This window comes from Dermacentor variabilis, chromosome 3, assembly GCF_050947875.1.
Source record: "Dermacentor variabilis isolate Ectoservices chromosome 3, ASM5094787v1, whole genome shotgun sequence".
NCBI classification, from domain to species: Eukaryota; Metazoa; Arthropoda; class Arachnida; order Ixodida; family Ixodidae; genus Dermacentor; species Dermacentor variabilis.
Window position 1 is genome coordinate 40,342,639 of NC_134570.1, and position 21,251 is coordinate 40,363,889.

At 45.8% G+C, this 21,251-nt stretch overlaps 1 protein-coding gene across 1 annotated transcript in view; it reads right to left on the bottom strand.

The window, feature by feature from the left end:
• The window catches only part of LOC142574483 (dorsal-ventral patterning protein Sog-like), a 37,482-nt gene that overhangs the window by 5,105 nt on the left and 11,126 nt on the right, over positions 1-21,251 (bottom strand). Inside the window, exons 3-7 of the mRNA XM_075683547.1 lie at positions 8,969-9,103; positions 8,731-8,843; positions 8,040-8,184; positions 5,864-5,949; positions 5,249-5,368 (exon numbers count right to left, since the gene is read on the bottom strand). Coding sequence (XP_075539662.1) covers positions 5,249-5,368; positions 5,864-5,949; positions 8,040-8,184; positions 8,731-8,843; positions 8,969-9,103 — 599 coding nt within the window. The remainder of the gene's footprint in view (positions 1-5,248; positions 5,369-5,863; positions 5,950-8,039; positions 8,185-8,730; positions 8,844-8,968; positions 9,104-21,251) is intronic.

Consider the following 21,251-nt stretch of genomic DNA (forward strand, 5'->3'; position numbering starts at 1 on the left):
CGTCAATAGTGCAAGCCTACTTTTTTAGAAGTCACGTGCGTCGCCACTCTCTCACATCCTTGATTTAACCCTATATAAGCTTGAGCCTCAATTTCGCGTAACCAATATCACAAGAAGCACGACTTGATCCAAAGAAATCAACACCGGGGCTGTTTCACCAGTCGTGCGGAAGACCCGAGAAAGGTTTCTGGAAGGGTGACAGTGGGAGACTATCGCTAGAAGCGCAGTAGGACATCATGTAAATGTCCGACCGAGCCCTATGCCAAAGAACTCCCCATTTACATAGTTTTTAATGAGTACGTGTACTGAGCGTGACGAAAGTCGTGAAAACTCTGCGATAACTCGTGTGAAAAAGGAGTCATAGGCATTGTACTAGGATACTAGGATACTACCATGTACTAGGATACCAGCGTTCTCTTTAACTATGGACACAGGGAAACTACTTTTGGAATTCCACGTAATAAGACGCAGGGGCCCCGTCAGGCACCTTTGCACCTTTATTATTTGCCCCTTCTCAGACGTGTTCTAGAAAAGAAGTAAAGGAAAATATATATACATACCTACAATAAAATTAATATCTCGTCGTAGAGCTCGAAACTTGTCGGTGAAAAGTTTAATGCACCACAATTTAATGATAATCAAGAGCAATGCACGCCAACTAAGAGCTCGATAACGCTTCGTAGAGCCGGCGATGTGCAACGACGCGCACCTCTTTTTCCCTCGTCGTAACACGTGAGGCAAACAGACCACGCCGCCAGTCTGTGCCAAAGTAGCGACAACAGCGGCATCATTTGTGCGGTGCTTTCAGTTCTTCCTCCATTTTTTTTTTTTTCACGAGCTCGTCGTTTGCTACAGCCCGCGGGAGACCCGTCGGTGTCGACAAGCCATCTGCGATGTTTCTCTTACCTTCTGTTCAGGCAAGATTGTTCTTGCAGCGTCCACTATTCATGGGCCGGTAATATCACCAAAGCGTCGCTCGAACTTCGTCAGCGCTTTTGGCTCTGCCATAGAGTGTCACGTGCGCGCGAGCGCTACTTGTGCTCCGCACTCTAATACGTCGCATTTTTTTTTTCTTCCCTCTCTTCACCAGCCGCATCCTTACACCACTGTCCATAGTTCTGGTAACGCACGTTGGGGTCACGTCACTGTCTCTCGTTGATATTCGCATGAAGGCTAACCATGTTTTCAATGCGACGGCATTGTGGTGGGACACTCCCCGGCATTGGTGGTTAGTGTACACGCAGTATAAACGCGCCGACCCCATCGGTATTGTTCTCAAATGGCGTGCGTGTGTCGACCTTGATACGGGCGCATGGTATACGTTCCCGCACAGGTTTCAATGCGGTTCGGAAACACGGGTAGAAACTGATAGCTGTGCACCACATGTATACTTGCAAGAGCTTTAATTCCGTTTGTAATGCGAGTCTAGGCAAGAGTCATTAAAAAAGGCCGGAAAAAAATAAAAAAAAAATAAATAAAGAACACGTTGGTCAGCCGATTTCGATATGGTTATTGAATTACCGTAGCTCCGGCGAAGTTGTGATTTATTTTATATTTTATTAAAGCTTTGAACGTTGCAAACGAGAAAACGGTTCCAAATACAAAGAATTTGATTGCAGGAAAACATAAAAGGCGGAAGAAGATTTAAGAAGCTAATTCCCCGATTCAAGTACACCTGGTCAATAGAAATGGTTTCTTGGGACGGAAGATAAAGCTATAAGTTGACCCACTGAACAAATTTCGGTGAAATTTGCTGCTTTTAAGAGAGAACGAATTGTTCTGTCGACACGTTGAACCGGAATTTTCATATTGAGCACATAATGATCAACAATAATTCGTAGAGGAACAAATAACCATCTTCAAATAATATATATATATATATATATATATATATATATATATATATATATATATATATATATATATATATATATATATATATTGTGTTTGCTTTATGTGTCCCAACTGATGCATAGCGTAGAACTATGATGTATATTTAAATGACCGTTTAATTTATTTGAAATTTTATTACTTTGTCTAGTTCTGTAAAACGCTGTTGAGCGCTAAGTTGAAGCCACCACCTGCCCTTTCCTTTACTCCCCCCTCCCCAGTAAAGAGAAGAATAAAAAGAAAGAGAAAAGCAGACCCTCTCCCGGCAGCCAGTACATTTTAACTTTCTTTTCGAACTGCAAGATGGGGAGAGTTCAACAAGAACCGCGTTTGTAAGAACCTTCGCAACGTGTTCTCGTGTTTTCATTTATTTGTTTATTCGCCATGGCTTCTTTTCGGCCTCACTACTACAGCTACACCTTTAAGATAGGAAGAAGCGTTCCTTTGTAATTCGAACGCGTACCTTGGCCAATTCCTCCTCCTGCGTACGTGCCTTTTGGCGTAAGCAGCGACGACGACAGCACCAGCACAGCGAAGAACAACAACAACGACGACGACAACAACAACAACAACCACAACAACCACAACAACAACAACAACAACAACAACAACAACAACAACAACAACAACAACAACAACAACAACAACAACAACAACAACAACAACAACAACAACAACAACAACAACGCGGATGTGGCGTAAGACGTGCCTCGTTGAATCAGGCCTCCCTCGCGAGTAGGCCGTTGCAGGAATGCCTGGTTCACGGTGGATCAAGGATGAGATCCATAACAAGCCAGCCCCCAAGGGTTCTGGGTAATTGCTTCTAGGTATTTTTTGTTCTTTGTTTTTCTATTTCGTTTTCTCTTCTGTGTGGCTGACGAACGCGCCCTAACAATGAGCAACATCCCACGAAAGTGAGAGCAACCGCGTTCTTGGAAAAGAAAGAAAGAAAGAAAGAAAGAAGGAAAGAAAGAAAGAAAGAAAAAAGAAAGAAATGGAGCGACCTCACAAGTTGAGCATAAGATTCTTACGGAGAGAGGGAGGCAAGAATCTCGTCTGATGTACGCGTAAAGAATGACGTCCGCTCTCTTTCAAGAACATGATGCCACGAAAGGGCACGGATTCAGGAATACCTTTTTTTTTATTCGCTCCAGTACGCCCATCTCGTGGCAACATTCAATTACTTTAGTTAGTGCGAGCAGTAATGTACAAAGCGAGAGCTTGTAACGTTCCTTGCCCTTGTATGTACTGTACATGCGCTGTAATATCCACTGAAATAATAATTCTAGCGTCTAGAAGCCAAAACATTGTCGTAATAACAAAATTATGTATTATATATGCGTATGGTAGAGATGGCAGAAAATAATATAAATTCGTAGAATTTTACTAAAACAGTTCTTTCTTTCTTTTGTTAATGTTTCTTTATTTATTTTTTTTTGTAAGGAATTTTTGCAGCAGATAGAAAGTCAAATTTCGTATATGGAAAAGAAGTCACCCGGCGACAATTAAGCAGACACGGATCAGTGGTGCTGGCTTCGTTTCGCGTTCGATATCCTGTGAAGGTTTTATTTTTACCTTAAAGCGATTCGAAACATTCGTGACACAACAATAATCAGATACGGAGCTCATACCAATAACGAAGGGCGAGGGCGAGATATAATGCCTCCTATTTAACAATCGTTATTCCGATGCGAAAAAAAATAAAGGCAACAATTTATAAAAAGGAAAAATAAAAACGCGGTAAGCAAGATATCAACCATAATAACAACGCCTGGGACTGTTGACCCTCAAACACGACAGCATGTCGTGAATTCTTGGTTGCGGCATCGGATGTCACACATTGCCAACGTCACAGGCTGCTGTCCATTAAAGTAGACGAGATTAGGGGCTACCGTATCTGAACCTTCCCAGGCTGGAGCGGTCTGCTCTCGTGTCAGGTCATTACCTCGACGGCTGTGCATGAGAAATTTTCTGTGCCTCTCCTTGTTAACAGTGTTCAGCGAGGATGTACGGAATCAGCGAGACTGCAAGATTGGCAATAACGACTACACTTTGTGCGACAATGGAGGAGAAGTGTTTGTCCGGAGGCGTTGCCACCAAAATGCGTAACAAGCGCTGAGAGAGAAAGATAGAGAGTTCCCTATTGGATGCTGGAAATGTAGACCTGGCAGCACGCCTAGCATGTTATAGCACAGAGGGATACCCGCTGTCACGTCTCAACACGGCCAGAGGCGTTAATTAGGCATTTGTAACGAGGCAACCGCCAACCATCCACGAGCGCCTACCAAGCAGTGAACGCGGCGCGCCGTTGACACCGACTGCTGACGGGTCCACAAAAGGCACCCACCTACACTACCTGCCTGAGAGCATGAACTTATGACGAAAAGGGCCAACGTCAAATGCCACCGAAGCCCGGCGCCAATCGTGGATTTCGTGGTTGCTCTCCTGTCCCCTAGTCCATGCTTCGGGTGGGCAGAGGCCTTGGAGGTGCGGGTGCTGCGGAGCGTTGCGATAGCATGGACCTGCTATCGCTGCCGATTCGACGATTGTGATTGGCTGCGATACAGTCATCACATTCCATAGTCGAGTCGCCTAGGAACGACGACGGTATTAAAGAGCGGAGATTTTTCGTGCAGTGGGGCCGACGTGTCCTGATGTGAACTGGGACGCTTAACTTACTCCTGCATAGGGTGGGCTTCCGTAACAGCAGCCATCTAACTAAGGTCAAATAAACCACTTTTTCTTCATTCCTACTACTGGACGCATTCGTCGATGGGTTTGCTGGTTTCCTTGCCCTAACGCTACTTCGGTCCGACACCGCCGTGGCTATGCCGCTGGGCTGCTGAGCAGTAGGTTGTGAGATCGAATCTTGGCCATGGCGGTCGCATTTCGATGGGGGCGAAATGCGAAAACGCCCGTATACTTAGATTTACGCCCACGTTAGGAAACCCCAGGTGGACGAAAATTTCGGAGTCCGCCACTACGGCGTGCCTCATAATCTGACCATGGTTTCGGCACGTACAATCCCATTATTTAATTTTAATTCAAGATGGAAGTGTTGATAAATGAACAGGCAAGCACAATGCGCGTCAGAAACACGCAATATAAGCAATGCACACCGAAACAGGCGATATACAATAAGTATGGTTCCTTATCGAGACACGTAGCTCTCAAGAAGTATCAGGGGGTTTTCTTAGCGCGGGAGGCACAGGCAGTGACAGTCAGTGGGCCTTGTGCGTGTCGTAGCTCAAGTAAGGACAGTCCATGATGTGCGTATGTATTCTGCACAGGCATCAAACCTCTTATTTCTAATGTACATGGGCTGCACGACCCGAGTGCGTTCAGGTGAGTCACTCACCCAGTGGTACGCGAACGGTGGGTTGTACGAGGCAGCCATGGTGCGAACCTCACTGTCGGCCGGGCTGTCCGTCTCCAGGACGACCACCATGGGCGCGCTGTTCATACCGGAAGCGTACGCCTGCGTTCATCATCATGATCGTGATCATCATGATTTAGGTCCACTTGCAGGACGAAGAACGTTCGAAGAGGTCGCAGAGGGCCCCTGTTCTACGCCAGCCGAATCAACCCCAGAGGAAAGGTAAACTGAGCTAGTTGGTACGATTCAGACAAGTATGTCGGAGAACGAAAAAAATAAAGATACCGCACCTCACGAGCGCTCGTGTGACTTAGTTCCCTCTCGTCCTTGTACACATTTCGCGTTCAAGTTTGAGCATGGACATGTCCTATGTGCCTTTGTAAATTTCTTAAGGTTGTCAACCCGTCGAATACGCTAACAACCAGCTAAATAAATCATACAGCGTTATCAATGACAAAGGAGGGAAGCGGAAACAGAATAACTTCTGAGCCTGAATTGATTTATCGTTCGTGTTTAGTGTTCATCCAGCTCATCTAAATTTACGGACACGGCCCATCTATGAGAAAAAAACGTATGGAATAAAAAAAAAGAACTCACCTGGTAGGATACTGATCCATCCTGGTTAACGTTGAGCACTGCGAAACCGGAGTTGGACGTCTCCGCCGTCAGCACAGCTTGAAAGACTAGAGAAAAAAGAGCGAGGAATATTTGATGGTCTTTGGGCGCATTGGTTGCGCTGTCACTGCGTACCCTGCAGCTGATGATAGCGCTAACGTCTTTTATTGCACTTTCAGATGGGCCGCACTTCCATCAGACAGCGCTGCTTCCCGTGAACACGCGAACCCAAAGTCACCCGCTCCCTACTTCGTGTACAACGCCGTTAGAAGCATATTGACTTCTTGCTCTGCGAACTTTTGCAACCGAAATCTAGTGCCTCGCCCATAGGGCGTGAAAATGTGAAAACATTATTAGGAGGAAGCTTTAACTCTTGGCCAGCTACAATTTCCCTATTCAAGTACACGTAAAACACACACACACAAAAAAAAAGCTTTTACGACAATCGCTTGACCGATTTGGGTGAAATTTGTTGCATTTGAGAGGAAAAGTTAATATCTAGGGACTGTAGAACGTACACTCTTGATTTCCCGGAACTTGGCAAGTTTGATAAAAAAAACTGACAGCTCAGAAGTTACAAACTTAAAAGACTGGGCCAAAAATGGATATCGCATTTCTGTAGGCTGCATTTGATTTTGAATATATAGCCTATGTGAATTTTTTACGACGTTCACGAGGGTTTTGCGAAAATTCTGTTCACACATTAAGTGCATATATTTCAGAGTGGTTCATGATACGTGGATATTGTTCGTTATGGATGCGCTACTAAGTGCACCTTACGGAATAACGATATTGTTTTTTTATTACTGATTTGCAGACTTGTAACACATTGACGACGTAAATCAAATATTCGCTTTGCTACAGTCACAACAGTCTAAAATGTTCTTTTAAATAGAACAAACCTCGTGAGATTATTCGGTGCCGTCATTATCGAGAAAGAAAATTTCTCTGTTCCCGCATACTTAAATATGACAGCCCGACCTAAAGCTTCATCTTCGTAAACAATGCAGCAATTTCATAAAAGCTGTGATTTGGAACATCAGACTTGTTTGATTTGGATGCTTAACAGGTACAGTTTACAGTACTGCGATATCTGGTGTAGAATTACAAATGTGTAAACTTCAGGCTTTAATTTTTTTATACTTTCACATTCCCGCGCATTCATCTAAAAAAAAACAACAAATCTTTAGGTCCTGTAGTCGACAGTCTCCTTCCTAGAGTTACTAGAATTTAACTTTCTGCTTTATATGCAAGAAATATCGTTCAAATTGTCCCATTGGTTGTCCATGAAAAGCAATTCTGCGTTTAACATGCACCTGACTACGGAAATTGTAGATGGCACCAGCTAATGCTTTCTCTTTAGTCCTTAGTGACACAATCCTTACCTTCTATTTTTTTTTTTTTGCCATTTAAGTGATGGTCGAAACCATTTAAACTTTACACAAGGTAATGGCAAGTACCAGAGTGGCAGGTACCCCAAATAATTTCCGATAATACTTGCTTCTAAGTGGTATTTTTTTTCGTTCGGAGGGCGTGTACACCAAGCTTCCTGTTTGTGAGGGCTTTTCTTTTTATTTCACCGGTTGTAATGCTTCGCCAATTATATCTACAGCATTAGGTTTAGCTAGAATTTTCCTTTGCGAACCATTCTGTCGCAAGAGCTATTTTCCGAATACGGGCCCATGTACACCCATGCAATGTTTTAACGATATCACGTGAGTGTCCACCGCACGGCGCGTCAGGGACCTTGTAGCGGCGAAGCGCAGCGGGATAGGCGACCGTTCGCGCGCGCGTACGAGGCGATTTCAATTACGAACGCATTCTACTGGGCTGTTAGCTTCAGTAGTGCACCTCGCCGCGACAAGTCTTCTGAGATGCCCTACGGTTGACGCTAGCATGTTATCGTGAAAAAAAAAATTGCAAAGCTACACACAGGAGTCGGATGGATCATGACGTTATGGTACACTGGCTCGCTCCGCTCCTGTGATCGTCGCGGCTGCCACGCGCGAGCGCAAATCCCAATCGCAATAAAACCTGTAAATATTGCTAATCCAACTGCGGGTCGCTTCCCAGGTGGCCGAAAGTTAGCACGAGCTGCTGCGCGAAGTACGCGTTCCAAGTTCTCGAAGAAAACGACACTGAATCGGCGACACTCAACTGTTGCAGGTCGGCCTGACGATCACGGGGCCTTCGATGTGGCGCCTGCCGTCGGGTGACGTCAGGCGCATGCTCAGTTTGCCGGCCACCAGCAACGGCTGCTGCTCCGGAGGCAACGTCAGTTTCACACTGGCCGTGTTCAGTGACTGCGAAGTCGGAGAAAGGTTTTGTAAAAGGCAACGCTGGGAAGCTGCGAGAAAAGCTACATGAACACAGTGTATTTCAGGGCTGTAGTCGGTTCACATCATCTCGTTTCCCCAGCAAATCGCGAGACAGGGACGACATAAAGCCTCGGATAGGAATGTCCTTTAGATACGACAGGCGGACTTCATTTTCTTGTGTTCTAGATTTTCTTATATTCTGCATAGTCTCTTATTGTTCAACAAATTTCAGTTGTTATTTGGCGGAATTCGTGTTCCCTTTCTGTTAGCTCCGTTTGTTAGGCTGGCGAAGCCAGGAAAAGCTCCCTGCTTTGAACCAGAATGAAATCAGATTTCCTAAAAGCGACGACTAGCCCTTAATGGTACTTACTAACTGATTATTTCCAGATGCCCACTTGCGTACATTAGACACTGACTGCATGGGCTATATCTTTGCAACTTAACTCGACCAAAATCTTGCAGTTCCAGCGACCTTTGAACGACGAAGACTATAAGGCTATGTGCGTCCTGGAGAAAGAGACTCGCACTCACAACGTGAATTTTGGGGAGCGTTATTTCGGAGCTGGCTACCATGGCCGACTCGCTCGTCTTGCCAGCTAGGCGACTAAGCTTGACCAAAGTGATCCTCCTTCCCCCACCTGGTTCTGGCCTTCAGAAATAATTGATAAACCGTAGCTCAGAGCTTGGTTATCTCGAAATTTCTGAGCACGTTCGCAATATTTTGCTGAACTTTTACGTCCTCGTCTTGTTACCACGCCAGCGTGCTTACCTGTCGGGGCGAATATTCCGTTAAACATCACCGTGACGTGAATGTCTGTCCTGGACGGCGAAATGGCGGCGACGCCTCCCCCTCCCAGCGTCTTCTTCACCGCGGGATCGGGAACCATGAGCGAGCTGAACACCTCTGCGTGAATCAGTGAGAGGCAGAAAAAAGTGAGGAAGACAGTCATACATCCAAACCACAAGCTATTATGCTCTACGTGCTATGTGGGTCGTGTCAGACAACCAGACAGGAGAACAGTAAGAAGGGTCCATCACTATGCGATTGCGATTGTCCTCCTCCTGACACCGACCAAATAGAGAAAGAAAGAGAGGGCGGGAGGATGAACATTCATCATAGAGATGGCTAAGTGGTTTAAGCAGAAACGAGATTCAGTGGTGTGGGACATCATGAACACAATAACTAAAGAGACAAACAAACCAAGTTTGTGCTCACAGCCTGCCGGTCAAGCCGACGTCGCGCACGAACTCCCGTATCGAGCTTATATTTTGCAAGGCATCCGCACGAAGGGTTTGAATAGTCCGTGCATCGGGTAAGGTATAATATCACGTACATTTTGCGTCAGTGCGACTATCACAAGACCACGACTGTCCCACAGTAGGTGCTTGACTGTCGGGCAGGCACCTGTAGGGCATTCCTCACCGAACGGACTGACTTGCAGGAAAGTGCGGAATTGAACCGTTACGGAAGCACTAGTATTGCAAGTCAAACTCATTTCTCTGAAACACGCAGTCAGCTTACTGGCTCGCTGGCACGAGGACTAGTTTTTGCTACAGTTCCCGTAGTGTCCGAAACGGCGCATGGCACTCCAGCCATAGTCTAGACTATTATCACTGAACAAGTAAAACGAAGGAAAGGCCGGAATAATGTGAAATTCTGTGTCTCATAATTCTATATACCTTATTGCACTTCGTCAGCGGCTAGAAGGTTGAAACTACAACACTCTAAGGTTAGCCGCAATTGATTGATTTATTGTAAAACAAGAAAAAACTAAGGTAACAAGCATGCACACAGCCACGCACGCACACACACACACACACACACATGCACAAATGCACACATGCGCATACACATTGCCTACCATACAGACATCGATGGTCTGAACACAAAACTACAGGACTATGAAGTCTGGAAAAAGAAAAATAGAGCCTGAAAGCTCGAGGCTGAACGCATATAGGAGCTGACTACGTTTGCTATGCACTGCAATGCAAGACCAGTAGAGACATAAAGACTGATAAAAAGAAAACAGCAAACCTAAAGCAACGAAACTCGACCGGTAAAGAACTCGGCGAAGAGAGAAATGACACGTGGCAAACGTCGCGCGCTCATCACGCGCATGCAAATCTAGGCGGCGCAAGTGGAATGTCAGTATGCCGTTCGCCGGGAATATTTCGACCACGTCTGGGCAGCGAGGGAGTTCTGTTCTCCCCGCGGGCATTAGGAACGTCTTGCATTAGGAACGTCTTTCTGGTCCGACATAAAGGATATGTCGGACCAGAAAGCCTAAGCCTACCGATGAGGCCAGAATTCCGGATTTAGTTCCCTGGGAAGCTATTTCTTCCTCTTTCGTCTTCTATACAAAGTGAACTTCATATGGCAAGGAGGAGGGAGTATTATAGGGCAATTAAAAGAGAAGAAGAAAAGGAAAATGGTTGGGGTATTTCTGATTGCCTCACTAAATCCGTGCAAGATTACTGAAGGTCCAGACATGCAAGAGAACAGGAAGTTCGAGTGAGCTAGGAGCCTAAAGATGTATGGTTCCTAGGCGCCTGAAGCCTAAGTTATATATAGCTGTGCGATGACATTGAAACAGAATTCGCGTGCGGTTTTTAAAGCTGACTCTTCGGTTTATATTCTTCGATTTGACTGCTATTGCAGCAACTGCAGAACATGCCGATTTGTTGCTGTTTTTTTTTCATTCGACTGACCGTCTATGCACGTTTGCTAAAGCTGCTTTATCGCAGGGCTTTATCGCAGGGCAGGGCAACTGCAGAACATGCCGATTTGTTGCTGTTTTCTTTTCATTCTACTGACCGTCTATGCACGTTTGCTAAAGCTGCTTTATCGCTGCAGTGCACTCACATTAACACGCTTCATCGGTCTTCATTCAATCAACAATGTGTTGCTCGTAAGGACAACACCGCAAAATACCTGGCAACGTTTCGAGTTACACCCTTATAAAATATTTGATTAAATGATGGCGTGTTACGGGCCAAAGCGACGATCTCACTATGATGCACGTCGTAGTAGGAGACTCCGGATTAATTTCGACCACCTGCGGTCCTTTAGCGTGCCCCCAATGCACGGCTGACGGGCGTTTTTTTTTTTTCGCATTACACCCACCATCGAAATGCGGTCGCCGCAGCCGGGACGCGTCCCTACAAGTGAATAAATATATCAGCGAGCACAAGGAATGACGTGGTATGAGAAACAGGTAGTCTTAGGGGCAGGATGCAAGCGAATGCAAAAAAAGTGAATCGCACGAGAAGCGAATGAACGCTAGCGAGATGAAATAAGAACAACCGGAAGTTTTCAGGAACGCAAAATTAGGTGAAGAAGAGCGTGGAGTGCAAAAGTTTCGTGCGGAAGAAGTGGGAAAATGGGGGAGCACTGTATGCAGCGAAAAAGCAAAGCTCACTTGCGACAATGAAACAGCGTCTTGCCTCCGTAGAAAAAGAAAGAAGGAAATAGAAGGAAACAAAAAGAAGGGAGGTGCAGACTGCAAAGCAGTGAAAATCGCAAAGAACAACCGCACGAAAAAAGAAAGTGATGGCAGCGCAGACACAACATAGAAGTTAAAACGGGTAAAAGAAAACGTATTGGGACAGCCAAACAGAACAATGGTAGGTACAAGAATGTAGGAGAAAGCTGAAGAAAAAGAAAAGACGAATGAGAACCAGGACGAGCCGATAAAAAGGCGAGCTGGAAAGAGAACGTGACTATATTGGCGAAAACAAAAGGGATAAAGACAGGCGTGTTTCCGGTGAAGTGTACGGCAAGACGGCGTACAGGAACCAAAATGATAAATGCGCCAAGAGGCAGAGACAACAGCGCAGGGGAAATGGGTTCCTCAAATGAAGGAAAGAAGGCAGAAAGTGGGAACAAGAAGAAAAACAAGCAAGAGAACACAAAGGAAACAGCAATGAAAAAGAAAGAAGGCAGGTGATTCACTTTGGCACAAGACGGTAAGAGGAAGCACACTTTTGGAAATAAACGAGGCTGTTTCAGCGGTGGCGGCGAATGCCGGATCTTGACAAACAACGGCACCGCCACCGCGAAAGAACCGGGCGCTTCTTCCGGCCTGAAATATCGGCCCATACAGACTTGCTGCCACGGCTGAGGTGACGGGGCAAACACGAATTTGTATTCCTCGCTATGCTGTGCTGGGCAGCGACTTCCTACGTGTGCGTGTCTGTAGGTATGTGGGAGGAATACAAAAGAAAGAATGAATCCTCCTATAAACTGGCGTATCTTGTATATTGGAAGCGTACGGCAGTTGGCTTCCAAATCGACGACAGCTCCCAAAAGGGGAAAGCGGCTGTGAAGTTACGATGCGGACGGGGCTATTGCCCAGTGTAGCGGCCGGCTCAGTCGTATATTCGGCATGCTGCGTGCGTTTCGCCATGCGCCGAACGTGTGTAATGATGACCCCCTTATCGTGGTTTACGTCCTGTCCATCTAGCATAATACGGACCTCAGTTTGAACGCGGGCAATGCACGGAAATGCGATAGCTGCGTTTACACACGCCTTCGTGCGGAAACTGCTTTTAGTGCGGAAGTTCACGGCGAATCTGTGCAATTTAACAAAACTTGTGACCCCTGAGATAATTTCAACTGCACATGTCATAGCGACCAGATATACTTTTGCTTTTTCTAAAACTCATATTGATATTGGGCGGCGCCTGGGCATGCAAGACAAGCTTAGTTGCCTTTTTTTTTTTCGTTTTCTTGTTGTTTCTTTCTATGCGTTCGCCGTCAAGAGCACGTTATAACTTACGGGACGTCTTTTTTCCCCTTTGTGTAAAAATAAAAAGAAACTGGCCGGCAAAACAGCCATTTCCTTTTCTAGTTTTTCTCCCACAGCGCATGCTACTTTCGCCAGCGTCGATTACCGCCAGCGCGAAAGAATTAGCGATTCGCAAGAATTAGCGATTAGCAAGCCGCTCTCACGTTACTACAGAGCAATAAGAAAAATTCTCTGAACACTTCGATATTGTATGAGACGCTCAAAGAACTTACAAAAGCAAGCGCAATCAACCACGTAATTGCATTTCAGTGGATTCCTGGGCACTGCAATATTCCTGGTAATACTGCAGCGGACTTAGCTGCGAATCGAGCGCACAATAACGCAGAGACAACCAATCTTCCCCTATCGCGTAGTGAAGTCCGTCTGATCCTGAGACAGATTTCTTGTCGTCTTAGCAAAACTACCTTGTTTGACCAGCAAACTAAAAACTCGGAGTTATACTCTATAGACCCATGTATAAACTTATCAATGCCGGAAACTCCAAGAGACAACAGAAAATTTGAAACTTTGGTACACCGGCTGCGTCTTGGTACTGCATTTACGAAACACTTCTTGTACAGAATAAAACGTGTCTCTAGTCCGCAGTGTTCTTGTGGCCATCCAGTCGAAGATGTGCATCATCTTCTTCTCGAATGCACGAAATACGATACACAAAGAAGGGTACTGCAAGCTAATTTGTTTATATTAGACCGAAGATCATTCACTCTAAAAAAAGATACTTGGCCCATGGCCAACTGCGCGCCTTCAAAAAAGAGCGCTTCTTGCTCAGAAAAAGTTTTTAGAGGACACCAACATTTTGGGAAAATATTAAGTATTGGATGATCCGAATACGCTAAATGAGTTACATAAACGTTGTTCGTGGTTCATAGTTGGTTTATGTGGTGATCGCAACTTTTACGCAATATGTATAATTCTGTCCTGTACTTGGAGTGTATTACAAGTGTTGTGTGTTTTGGCGGTTCAAAACATCGGACTTTATATATGCGTACGTGGATTGAACTAATGCACAGAACTTTGCGACTCATGTACTGTTGGACTGTATATCTTTTATTGATCCGGTATTCTACTGAGTGCCATATTTAGTGTCGCTATTCTCCCTTTTTGCGCAAATTTGTTTCGTCTGCCAAGTGACAAGGAGTAGCCGGTACCACCACATAAAGGCACCAACTTCTTCTAACATTCACTTCAATAAAAAAAAAATTGCTCTGCGTAAATGAAATATCTGCTGCATTTGCCACTGTAAAAAGATTCTAAACAGGTCGTTATGCTTGAGCGCGCGTTTTCTTTCTTTTGTATTCGTTTGTGCACATTCCGTTTCTGTCAGTTCTTTCGACAATGAAACGTTGGGAAAGAACCACTTACCAAAGTGGACAACACCATCGAATAAATCAAACAACCGACCCGCCTTAGCTACGTTATTTGCAGAGGTTCATAGTGTGTCATACTGCAAGCGCCTCCGCCATCCCCCTTCTCCCCTGTGATTACCCGAGTGCAATTGCAGCGAAGGGCCTGACTGCGATGTCACAATGAGTCGCGGGGCACTATCCTAATTTTTTCGCTTGCTTCCGTTTAAGCCAATTAAAAAAAACGTTCACCGGCAGATTAATTTGTCTTCTGTACGCCTTTTTTTTCCATTTCTAAACAACGCAAGTCAACGCTGCACGCAAGAGACAAACACAATACAACGCTAGGGCTGTACACGTCGCCTGCATTGTGCAATGGTGACCTTGTTGCATGCGCCAACGATTACAAAAAACGATATTACGATAAAGACGGTCAGAACCAGTGTACAAAGCGACGGGATCAATGACCTCTTGCACTGGGTTTGCACAGCGGAATGCTCGCGAAAGGGTTAGTAGCGCACGCGCGTTTGTTCTGAAGCAACGGAGAGAAAGAAATTGTGTACCTTACCCAAGATGGAAGGATGTTTGTTCGGGTTTCGCTTTGCCTTTGCGCAAACAAACGCTCCGTGTCCCGAATAACTTGGTCATCCCGTCGTTACGTGCGTGCAGCGAGAGAAGCCCCGTAGAAGGCAAACGAGTCCGCGTATAAGAAGGAAGGCTTTTTGAGAAAAGATATGCGCTGTGCTTCACGAAAAATGCATGCAGCGTCGCGCAAGCCGCGAAAATTTGAGCATGGACCCTAAGGGGGGAAAAAATAGAGCAACACAGCCACTGCCTCTTTTTTGTACTTCGTGAAAAACCTTCCCTGTGTTTACAAAGACGGTATCATGTCAGAAAGGGTCAACCAGCTTTATGACGTCTCCAGGCTTACATAAGCGATCACTTTGAATTAAGACAAAAAGGAATACGTACGATAGGCTTTAGTCCTGCAGCTAGTCATGTAGTGCCTGATTGGTTAGGTTTGGTTTGAGCAAGAGTTAGATGAAATGGAAGGCATTTGGCTCCTGTCTAGAAATAAAGTGTTTAATTTTTTAATTAACAGGACGGGGGCGGGGGGGGAGGGGGGAGGAGGTAGCGTGAAATAAAAGCTAAAATAACGTAGAAAACCACCATGAAATAAACAGCACTTCAACGACTTCCGAGCAAACATTCTCATGGTAACTTCAATGTGGGCTTGCTTAGCGTCTTTTCGTCTTCAAGTTCAAAGCTCGCGCTCACCTAAACGTGGGAACATGAGCCACCTATGGCCAAGCAGCGCATTCGTTCCTGCAGGTGGACGTACCCTACAGCATGACTTCGAAGGAAGTGGCGATTCGCGAGCCGTTCTTCCGCGAGTCCGATTCTAGACTGGCTTAAGCACACGCGATCTTTCGCAACTCTGTGTACTTATCGTGAGAGTTAGAACGTACGGAGACGACTCTCAACCGGCATGGCTGCCGCTTTCTTCATCGTTCCATGCCTTCTGGCGCTTCGGTACCACAAAATCTAGCCACGCACCGCTACACGATTACTTCACGGAGGCATCGAAGACCAGAGAAGCCGAGCAACTGTTGGGTAAGCCGAAAAAAAAAAACGATATAGCACGACGTCGTGTTCTCCCAGGCAAGCAGGAGGACATCGCAACACCCGCGCACGTTAATTCAGAGTACGCGCGACGTGCCCATTGGTAATGAAGCCGGTGCCTCGAGAGACCTTGATCGCGGAAACGAGCCACGAAACGAGAGACTTTCCCTCCACGCACGCTTCACAGGGGGCGAAGCAGAAAGCGAAGGAGGAGTATCGTGGCTGCACCTCGAGTTCGTTTTTCCCCGCTGTGGTGGTGAGCAGAGAGATGAGATGACCCTCGAGCGCGTTCTCTGACGTGCAAGCAGAACTCGTAAAGAGTTGGCATGGCCACTCTAATAGGGATAAAAAAGCACGCTTTTTCTTTCTCCGTTCTAAAAAAGGATGACATGCTAAAATTTCACCGTGAGGTCCAAGAAATGCTCCTTGCCTACCCAGAAAGGCAATACTGAAATAAAAAATCAAATAGCGCAGACTTCAGCTACGATACCGCTTATCAGCTTACTTCCTGCGACAGCAGCAGGGGCTCTCACAAAAGACAGCGTCATTTTCGCAATAAAACAACTTTTTTGCCATTCACACAATGTCGTCCTAGAAAAACTTTTGCGGCCTCCAAAAAGCGTGCACGAAAAGCCGCCACTTTCCGAGTCCTTTGTAGCATGTCGCGTGCTGTGATTTGGTGGGTTGGCCGTCGTTCTAAAGCAACACTACACTCATTCGCTTGAATAAGGGAAGAGAAAATAGAGAGAGCGAGAAGTGGAAGACACGGCACGTGCCTATGCGCCCCATTAACAAAAGAAGAAAAGAAGGGAAACCAAACCAAACAAAACACGATGGAATGAATCAAACACAGGCAGCTCATGAGCAGTAGACAGATAAGACGAGAGCAGAATCATGTAGCTGAAAAAAAATTCACGGAGATCCTTGCCGGCCTCGTATCGAGCCGAAGCTCGACCTTTCCGAAATAACGAAACAGTGAGCAGAGGTTCGTTAAAGACTAAGCCGATGGAACTTGCTCGACAGCACAGAGCGAAGACTGCCGAAAGTTGGGCGCTGTAAAAGCAAGCGCTAAACCACTTCCCTTCAGCGTTCATAAAACGGGCACGCTAAAGCTATTGAAAACGAGACGGAAACGCTCACACAGTCCCGCGCACTCGTATAACGTAACCGCCCACCACCACCACCAGCACCACCACCACCATCATAATCATATTAATCATCAACATCATCAGCCTATTTTATGTCCTCTGCAGGACGAAGGCCCGTCCCTGCGGTCTCCAATTACCCCTGTCCTGCGCCAACCAATTCCAACTAGCATCCGCAAATTTCCTAATTTTGTCGCACCACCTAGTCTTCTGCCGTCCTCTACTGCGCTTCCCGCCCATGGCAACATCCCAATTCTTCGCAGGCACACAAAGCACACAAATAAAGAGCCACCTGATGTAAATAACAGATAAACGAAAGACAGACTTATATGCTACGTACCAAGCACGCAAATGCAACAACTGTTCGCTAGCAATAAAAGAGAAAAGAAAGAAGAAAAATCAAAGAAACAAAGCAATAAAAGGAAAACATGTGACGGCGTTAACAACACCAGTGTAGTGTGGTCGCCACTTTGATTGAAGCGCTTGAGCTACCATCAACTCTACAGGATACGGCAAGCGCCAGGAGACAGACGAGTCAACACTGCATAAGCGAGCGTCGTGGCGGTGACGGTGATTCCACCGTGACGGTGCGCGGAGACAGTGCCGCTTGTGCTCCTATGAGCTGCTTTTTATATTTTTGTCGGTGTTTTCCGATTTCTTTCACAGAAGTGAGGAAATATATATATATATATATATATATATATATATATATATATATATATATATATATATATATATATATATATATATATATATAGAGAGAGAGAGAGAGAGAGAGAGAGAGAGAGAGAGAGAACGAAGAACCGCCTGAAAGTTCTCGCTTAGGATGGTGTGACACATCCGATGTTTTCGACGCCATGAGCAGCCGAGCACTGTTTTGACTACCTATAATTAGGTTAAGCGAAAGCGGGCACAATGGCACAACTCTCGCCTCAAAGCTGCTAGCAGTTTGCACCTCGATTTGTACAGTCTAAGCAAAACAGCAATACGTCAGGTAGACGATGACGTGTCCTTGACGTACGTGTAGCTCTGACTTCCGAGACATACAACTTGAAGGAAAACGCCTCCAGTTTTCATCAAAGGTTACATCTCTGTCTCAAAACTAAAATGCACAAATGGAAGGAAAACAAGAAGAAATGCAGTCAAGGCCAATATATATATATATATATATATCTGAGCGAAACGAAGCACTCACAAGGAAGTTCTGCAGCAATCTTTTTTACCATACAAAGAAATAACGGGCAAGATAATATTACAAAAAAAAAGAGGGAGTGAAGAGTGAGCGACGGCACGCCCTGGAACCTGCACGGACTCATAATGTAATGTCCCGAGCGAAATTGAAAGCGTTACGAACATGAACGGACACGCCAGACGGGACGACAACGCGCTAACTACCTACTGGTTTATTGTCACTGAAACGGTGAGTGGGGGGGTGGGGGGGGACACGCACATACGAACTGTAATCAGGGCATATGCCGGTGCCTAGCTTAGAAAGAATGAATGGTTAGAAAAAGAAAAGAGCGAGAGAGCCTGGGACTGGAAGAGCACATTGACACGAGCGGGCGCAATAAATGATCCAAGTATAATACAGCCAAGCGTTTGATTTTATTACGTCGCTTTTATTATTATTATTATTATTATTATTATTATTATTATTATTATTATTATTATTATTATTATTATTATTACAGCCCTACTCTGTTACCGGGAGGAAGATAAAATCTGCGCTTATGGATTTCGCTCGTAGCTTTGTCATTGCAGCGGACAACAGCATTTCTTTCAAAATTCGGTATCCAGAAATAATCCCTTCTTTTTTTCTTTTTTTTTTTGTTCGGTGCGCAGGGAAGTCGCTTGGATGCGACCACCTGTTGACAAATGTATTTATTTAGCTTCGATCTTTCACTGCATTACAGTGAAATGCCGCATTACAATATGTATGAATACCGAATGACCCAATTCCCACTGTAACCACAGAGACGTAGGTTTATAATACATGTTGGGACGCGCTTTTAATAAATTATAGATTACCTTATAAACTGATTGTTAAGATGGAACAAGTGCCGTCATCGGCATTCTACAAGGTGTTCGTGATCGGTTGTTTTTTTGTTTTTTCATGTGGAAATAATATTCGTAGATAAAAAAAATGTGGTAATTCTTGAAGAAACATTTCACTACAGTGCAACACATCAAGTAAGTGTACTGCTTAGCTAGGGGGAAAGGGGGGGGGGACGTCGTAAACATTATCAGTTTGTCACTTACGCGACTTCGGGCTGAAACAATTGGCAAAAGGAGCGAGGAGAAGTCGACGCAGTAGCGAAACGATAACATTTCGACTATGATGGCTCTCTCCTGACTTTGCCTTGGCAGACCGCTGGGTCACAAATCACCACGTGGGCGTGCAGGCAAGCGTCCGCCAAAACAAACCTGTTAACGCTGAAGCGCAATAGAGAATGGACATAGCTTATTACCTCTTCAGACCGCGAATATGCCAGTGCAGTCCGAGGCAGGCCAAAAGTGACGTCACTACCCTTTCATACTTTCTTTTACTGGTTCTTCTTTTTCTTCTGTCATGGGGTGAACCGATTAATCGCCCACGTTGCGGGCCTACTGCCATGCTTTTTTTTTTCCTGGTCCCGACAACCGAATTCGTTCAGGGCAAATGTTTCCTGTCAGCTTAAACCAAAGACCAAGATGAATGAAAGCGAGGGAAACTACCGGAACGAAGCGAGCTTAAGGCCTTGACAGCTGAAACAGCGCTGAAAAAGAAAGAATAAAATCATCGGAAATGAAAATGGTATAAAAAAGCTCTCTCGGATTATGAGAAAGTTCGAGTCAGCTATGTAAATGAAGGTGTTCAGTGAAACTGCCATTTGCTATATTTTTTTCTTCGTTCTCCTTTAATTAAGAGCCTTCTTTCCTGAGGAATACATAGCGAAAGTACCGGAGCCTACACGGTGCGAAAATGTGCGTACATGACCAATATGATTAATTAGCCTGTAGACCTAACGTCCACAACGGCTTCACATACCAGTGTCAACGGCCCCCGGAACTTTAGAAGTTTCCTGCTTTCACAGCGTGCACCGAGTCGGACAGCAATGAAGCTACGCAGCGTAGCGATCCAGCTGGCCCCGAAAGGTTGCCTGCCGAGAAAGTGTTGCATAAGTGTGCGTGTGTGTGTGCGTCTGTTTGTGTGCAGGAAGAGAGGGAACACTTCATTGATCGTGTGAAGTCCGGGATACCCTGTAGTCCGGCACCGTTTGAGAAGAAAGTGGCGTGAGAGTCCGAACCCTGTCTTGACAACAAAATTACATCCTCTCCGACCACACTCCACTTATCCCGCACCGACAAAAACTGTTCTTGCTTTATAGGTAACGTAGAGAGCAAACTGGACTCACGCATAAAGAGGATAGATAGGAAAGGTCGCGATTTTCAGCCGATCTCCTTCCTATCTTCTTTATGCGCTTGTCTAGTTCGCGCCAAAAACTGTGTTATCCATAAAAATAATCGACATTGCCACGAGCAGGTACTGATGTGCTGTCCGCTGTTGCGTTTCGCCTGCGACACGTGGTTTTGCCGGCGCGACTGCGGCGGGGCGGCAGACATTTTGGCCCGATCGTCGTCGCCGCAACGCTCATCGGCAGGTGTTTCCAGGCGCGACTGCGGCGATGCGACCGCAAAGGATCACCCTCGCATTCCAGTCATTGTGCCAGAACCAGGCGCTGCGAAAGCAGGGATCATCCTCTCATTACAGTCATTGTGCCCGACCGGCAGCGCTACAACAGGGTGCTACGAGATCGTGCTCGACATGGTGCTACGGCATCGCTACAACAGGGTGCTACGAGATCGTGCTCGACATGGTGCTACGGCATCGCTACAACAGGGTGCTACGAGATCGTGCTCGACATGGTGCTACGGCAGCGCTACGACAGTGTGCGTCACCATTAGCCCATTGTACATTCACGTGCTCGTCTTTTGAGGGGTTCCTTCTTGCCCTCAACTGCGAGAGTATAAAAACAGCTGCCCCGGACGCCAAAAGAAGGGCTCCGATTTCTTCTGTTGAGTGAAGTGCTCTCCCGTCTCTCTACTTCGGTCAAACCTGACCGCCAACTCTTTGCAATGTTAAAATAAACAAG